This window comes from Dendrobium catenatum, unplaced genomic scaffold (assembly GCF_001605985.2).
Source record: "Dendrobium catenatum unplaced genomic scaffold, ASM160598v2 fragScaff_scaffold_665, whole genome shotgun sequence".
Lineage (NCBI taxonomy): Eukaryota > Viridiplantae > Streptophyta > Magnoliopsida > Asparagales > Orchidaceae > Dendrobium > Dendrobium catenatum.
In genome coordinates, this window is record NW_021319127.1 from 2,735,523 (window position 1) to 2,742,476 (window position 6,954).

The window sequence follows — 6,954 nt, forward strand, 5'->3', positions numbered from 1 at the left end:
TGCACCCCTATCTCTAAATCATCATTGATTTTTCTTTGGTGGATGCCATGATAAAGGCAATTCTGTTGCCAGTGTTTTGGGTTGTTCTCGTTAAAGACTTTTCTTCAAATATTTAGGCCTTCCTCTAGGATCTAAAGCGATGCAAAATTACCTTTGTAATATTAACACAATTTAAAGAAAGCATACTTCCTGGAAAGTTAATTTCTCTCTAAAGGATAGTTATTTTTTGATTAACTTTGTGTTAGCCTCTGCTTTTTTCCTACTCTTTCTTTTTTATTCCTGATTAGATCATCAACAAAATTTTTGATAGTATAACAAATTTCTTGTGAAAAATCAACAATGAAGATAGCTTTCTCCCTGATCAACTTAAAATACATTTGTGGTCCAAAAATTTTGATGGGCTTATTTTTAAAGATCTTTGTACGATGACTATTTCTGTTCTTTCAAAATGGAAATGAATTTCTATTCAAGCGAACTTTAATTCTTTATGAAATTATATTGTTGATATATCATAAAAAATTATCTTGATCAGGCACAAATCTCGAAGCAAAATCAAGTTAGAAACTTCAAAAATTAAATCTAGGACCATCTGAACTCTGATTTCAGCGACCCGGCAACCCGCCGGGTCAACCCGAACCCGACCCGTTTTTGAAACGGTCGATTTCTGGAACCCGAACCCGACCCGTTTTGAAATCGGGTCGGGTCCAACCTGGCGGGTCCGGGTCGGGTCCGGGTCGGGTTTTCGTGTCGTGTCAAAAATTGACACCCCTAATTTAGGCCTTCCTCTAGGATCTAAAGCGATGCAAAATTACCTTTGTAATATTAACACAATTTTAAGAAAGCAAACTTCCTGGAAAGTTAATTTCTCTCTAAAGGATAGTTATTTTTTGATTAACTTTGTGTTATCCTCTACTTTTTTTTCCTACTCTTTCTTTTGCATTCCTAATTAGATCATGAGCAAAATTTTTGATAGTATAACAAATTTCTTGTGAAAAATCAACAATGAAGATAGCTTTCTCCCTGGTCAACTTAAAATACATACTCGGTCCAAAAATTTTGATGGGCTTATTGTTAAAGATTTTGTACGATGACTATTTCTGTTCTTTCAGAATGGAAATGAATTTCTATTCAAGCGAACTTTAATTCTTTATGAAATTATTTTATTGATATATCATCAAAAATTATCTTAATCAGGCCCAAATCTCGAAGCAAAATCAAGTTAAAAACTTCAAAAATTAAATCCAGGACCATCTGAACTCTGATTTCAGCAAGCTTATAGTCGAACTGATCATCTTGGAAATAGCAACCCAACGACACCAAATTCAACCCAATCCGAGCTCAAATAGATTCAACTCAAAGACCCGAAGCGCATTTGGAAGGTTCAAAACATAATTTGGATTACCAAACTATTTCCAAACGTAACATGCTTATATTCAAATCGAGCGGCTTGACGAGACAAATCCAACGAGCCCAAGATCGTCGAATTCTAATATTATTAAGACATTCAAATGCTCAATAAACAGTCCACGATCAAGGGTTTCAACATCAGCCGTCCATTCAAACCACTCTCAATTTACACTTTATCTTTCTCTTATTTACTGGTCATGACACTCTCAAAAACTATAAATAGATCACTCATTTCTCATGGAAGGGGGACCAAGCATGGAAGAGAAGGAAGAAGAGAAACGTGAGTTCTCTTGCCACCAGACTCCTCGACTATTGTCCGAATTCCACCTGGCAGCCGACAGACATTGGATTTTTGCACGATCGCCGACTAACGCCGGACTTCTGTCCATTAGCCGACCGACGCCGGACTTCTCCCCGACCACTGACTGATGTCAAACTTATGCCCAACAACCGACTGACGTCGGACTTCTGCCCAATCACTGATTGACATCGAACTTCTGCCCGACAACCGATTGACGTCAGTCTTATGCTGGACCGCCAACTGACGCCGAACTTTTTCATGACCCCCGACTGACGCCGGACTTTTGCATGACCGCCGACTTACTCCGGACTTCTTCCCGATTGTTATCGTCAATTGAAGCTGGATTTTCGCCCGACCCCCAAACGTTGCCGAATTTTCGATCTCTGTTTGTAACTAGATTTCAACCTGACAGTTGATTGTTGTATTATGATCGTCCTCAAGTTCAAGAACGAGTCAGCCGCTTGTAATCTAATCAAACACTAGTGAAATCATTTCAACTGGCGTGACCCCGTGATTTTTCCCTCTTCCAGGGTTTTCCACGTAAAAATTCCGGTGTTCCTTTTTTCTTTTGTTTGTGTGCTGGATATCAGTACAATGCTGAGATGAAAATTTCTAACTATATTGCTGCGAATATTTGAGACGAAAATTTCTAATTCTGTTTGTGTGCTGGGCGTGACCGTTGATCGCAATTACTTGATTTGAGCACAAATTGAGCTCCGGTCTGGATCGATTTGAGTAGATTTGGGGTTGATTTGATTTGATCGAGTTAATTTTATGAAATTATACTCGAATCTAAGTCGAGTGGAGTTGATTTGGGTTCAACAAGACTCAATTGAGTTGATTGGGTTCATTTGAACCCAATCATGTTCGATTCGACTCGATCCAAGGCGAGTCAACTCAAAAAATTGTGTCAACATTCATGTGTATTCTGGAGGAGAGAGGGGAAGCGGATGCCTTCCTAGCGGAGGAGAAGAGGAGCCTTGGTTTGCAAAAGCAAATTTGATTCAATATTCACATGTCTTTCCATCATAAATTAGGTCCTCTTATATAGAGTGGAAAGGAAGAGAAGTTATTACATTACATGATTCAATATTTCGTCGTACATAGCAAATATTAATGAGAATGAAATACATATGGAACTTGTAAAAATATAAAATGCGAAGATATGTCGGTGTGGCCAAGTCCATCTGAGCTAGGTTTGATATTAGTGTAACCAAATCCATCTGTAGTGCATCAGTCTCTGAAATCTATTTCCTCAACTATATTGTTTAGATAGTATATTCATGATAATACTGAACCTGTAAGTTTCTTGAAGAAGGCTATCTAAAAGTGATTGTTAAGTTTCATGCATATCATTTGAATGTCTTGGCTAATTTAGTTGATTAGATCTCTTAAATATCCTGTAAAGTTTATGTACTTTAAATATCTTAGCACAATCTCCTTTTTGAAATAATAGTACTAGTAATATACAAAGTTGTTTTCTACTTTAAAATGAATAAAAAATTGATTAGAAAATGAAGGAGTGCAGACGGAAAAGTATGAGTGGCAAAAGGTTTGATAATTTTCTTGAACTTGATCGCGCACCATAAAGCTACAGATCCCTTACTTGGGAGGCAGATGATGACTGTAGGGTAAATGGCCTTTTTAGTTATGTGTTAATTTGAAAACAATATGCCTAATTTTAAAGAACTCGTAGCCATGCTGTAAAAAAACTGAGAGTAAGGCTTCGTTTGGGACAGCTTTCTTACTGCTTTTTAAAGCAGTTTTATAGTACAAAAATTTTAATTTTCATACTAAAATTTTGTTTTAATAAGCAATAAAAATGCCGTCCCAAACAGAGCCTAAGGCTAAGGAGGAAAAATAGTATAGGTTGCAACTAATATGCTTGGATGGTTATTTGGCAGAATAATTCTCACAGATCGAGAAGTGAGGTGGTGATATATTTGTGTTAGCTACGAAGTGTCCCAGAACACAACTAGCTTAAAGTACCATTTTTCTATGTGAAAATTTAGAAAAGAAAAAATAAAATCATGGGGCCACATTTGGATGAAAAACTTCAACTAAAAGTAATTTGTAAGTACAAAATTTCAATCCTCCTTTGAACTGTTAGTGGGATGCCAATATCAGAATTAAAAAGAAAATATGCCAATGAAGTGGTGATGTTCTTGAGATGCAAGTGTTCTTAATAATAGGAAAATAAGTAGGGTTGATCCATGAACTAGTTTATTAGGTTCGGTTTAGAATGAAGGGCGTTGACCTTACAGAACTCCTTATCAAAATTTTGTGCAAAAATATATTCAGTGATATTGCCAATCAAGTCGGGTATGGGCCAGGAACCTCTAGAAAACAATGATTTCTGTTTTCCAACACCACCTTAATCAACTTTAAAATATAATTTAACATCAGTAGTGATACATCATCAAAAAATTATCATGAATCTCGAGGCAAAATAAGGTTGGAAACTTCCGAAATAAAAATTGGGACCATCCGAACTCTGATTTCAGCGAACTTACAGCCAAACTGAACGTCTCGAAAATACAAACCCAACGACGCCAAATACGGCTCAATCCGAGCCCAAATGGATCCAAATCATGGATCCGAAGCGCTATTAGAAGGTTCAAACCACAATTTGTTTCCTTTCATGCTTACAACTGACATTATATATGATAAGATGCATAAAATCTACTTGTCTTCATTTCCCATTTCTTCTCATTTAACACCTACTGCTTTTTGCTAATTTGTTCTCAGGGTTACTTCCAGTCTCTCTTTTCATGCATTGAGAGTATGTTCAAATCCTTAAAAGTGAAGCACTTTGTGCTTCCTGCTGCTAATGATGCTGAATCCATGTGGACAAATAAGTTCGGCTTCTCTAAATTAACGCCAACCCAGGTGATGATTCCCAGTTTGTTTAACACAAATTTTCCAGTTCAATTTTTCCAAATTTAATAATAACTTTTCTTCTTCCTCTTTTCTTCTATGTACACAGTTGCGAGAATACGCAAAAGGAACTCGGCCTATTATGTTTCAGGGAACATCAATGCTTCACAAGCTGTTACTTGGCCCTCAAGAACTTCCTTTGCCAGCTGATAGTGAACCAATAGTATGCAGCCTTCCTGATTCTTCCTGATATCACAAAAAACTGATCGAAATATTCTTTTTTATTTTTATTTTTATTTTTTTTTCTTAAAAGTTTTAAGTTGCCAGCTTTCGATCTGTAAATAGAAGGATTGATCTGTATAGAATAGGAATACCGTTGTAACCCATTACCTATAGTACAAAAGAAAAAGAGGGAACTATGGCCAGTTTGAAGGGGGGTGATATAGGGAAAATTATTAGGTCCGGATATCCAATTAAAATTTGCCATGTGGACTGCGCTTTGATTATACTTTTTGACTGCGCTTTTTTACTGTGCTTTTGACGCACTTGACTTAAAATTTTGCAGACACGTGTATATTCCACATGTCATTATTTCATTTCATTGGACGCCGTACGTATCTGTACGTCTGGTGTCCGGACCTAATAATTTTCTGTGATATAGGAGCAAGAGTGCTAATTTTTGCAGCAGAGGTGGTTTGTAGAAATTTTTTTTTGTACGGTGCTTTTGTGACTTTGGAGATCATTATTTTTCATTCTTTATTATAATCCATTTGTTTATAAGCAAATTCTATTGGGAGTGATTTTAGTTGTCCGTAATAAGACTTTTGCGTCTGAATCCTCTTTCATGTTTACTGTTTTAACCGTGCAGCTTGTTGTGGGCAATAAAGGGTTGCTTTTGGCCTTCTCTGCGTATGTGTGAGAGGAGAAATTATTTTGTGCGGATGTTGTATGTAACTCTATGTCGGGGTATCGAGCGGTACCGAGCTGCGGTACAATAAAAGGGTGAAGTAATTCGTTTTTATTGGTCTCTGAATGGTGTTCGGTGTTTGCAGAAAATAATTTTTCATAAGAGGGAAAATATTAGATTAGGATATTTGGATTAAAATTTAATTAGGATAAAATTAATAACATTAAATTTATTTTAAGATGAATGTAATATGGATAATTAATTTAAAAGCGGGCTGATTTTTTTTTTCTTGAGATTGGCATCGTTTGAGATATTTTTTGATCATTATTTTTTTGCTACTTAAAAATAAATTAAAATTTGTAAAAAATAATAAGAATGAAGCTGAAAATTTTTCCTTGCTTTGTTGGGGATATAACCTGATCATGCAGAGTTAACAGAGCTTAACTAAGCTTGCACTGTTAATTTATTAGCTTAACTCACACACAAAATGCATACACAAAGGCTCGAATCTCAGACCTCTTAGTTGAAAGCATAAGTTCTCAACCAACAGGTCAAAGTGAGCTGTGTGCTACGAACTATACAATGCGACTTTTGTTGGATCAGATCTTTCAGGAAGGACAGCTTTTTAAAAACCCCCACGGGCCACGGATGTAATTTGTTAGGATGCACTAGTTTTTTTTTTATTAGATTTCCTTAAACTCTGGCAAGTGATATTTAATAGTTTAATTTAACTTGGTATTTTGTTTATTTATCTTTTAAGTATTTTTGGGAAAAATGGATATTTATAATTATTTTGAAGATACCATAATAAAATTTTAAAAATACTTGTGTTGGACTCGCATTATCATTATTATTATTTTTCTTGATTTTTTTTTTTTTAAATTTTTGCTTAACTCACTAAAAACTTTCAAAATCATACCTCCCCTCTTTCTTATGCTTGTTCAAACCTAGCCTCATGTATCAATCTATATATTATGATTTCATCTCCTTGTAGATGCTATGTTATTTTGAGGGAAAAATAGAGATTTTTTGCTACTTGGGAGGTTTTAATTTGTGTTATTTTGCTCTCATGTAGAAGACTTTTTGGGTGAGTGAGTATAGGTTTTTAGAGAAGGATTTTCAAAGAAGAAAGATGGAACTTTATGATGAAGGCTTGTTCATGAAGGCCTTCTTCCAAATTTTACATCTTAATTCCGATTAATTATTCAGTGTGGATGTTGAATGTCGTTCGGAAATCAATCAGAATCTGCCACGTCACTCCTTGTTCGGTATCGTAGCTCAGTACTGCTCATCACCGCTCGTCGGTACTGCTGACGTGGCAAACTCTTGTTGGTCTTTGGATAATGTTTTACGTCCGATCTCTGCACAAAATAATCTCTCCTTAATTCTTGATGCATTAGCTCTTTTATGATTAGATCATTTTCTAGCTCAATCACTTTTATTAGAATCTCCGTATTGTTTT

At 35.7% G+C, this 6,954-nt stretch overlaps 1 protein-coding gene across 1 annotated transcript in view; it reads left to right on the forward strand.

Annotated features, from left to right (window-relative positions):
• The window catches only part of LOC110092139, a 36,123-nt gene extending 30,753 nt beyond the window's left edge, over nucleotides 1-5,370 (forward strand). Inside the window, exons 17-18 of the mRNA XM_020816542.2 lie at nucleotides 4,457-4,597; nucleotides 4,695-5,370. Coding sequence (XP_020672201.1) covers nucleotides 4,457-4,597; nucleotides 4,695-4,835 — 282 coding nt within the window. The 3' untranslated portion in view covers nucleotides 4,836-5,370. The remainder of the gene's footprint in view (nucleotides 1-4,456; nucleotides 4,598-4,694) is intronic.
• Nucleotides 5,371-6,954: the final 1,584 nt, after the last annotated feature.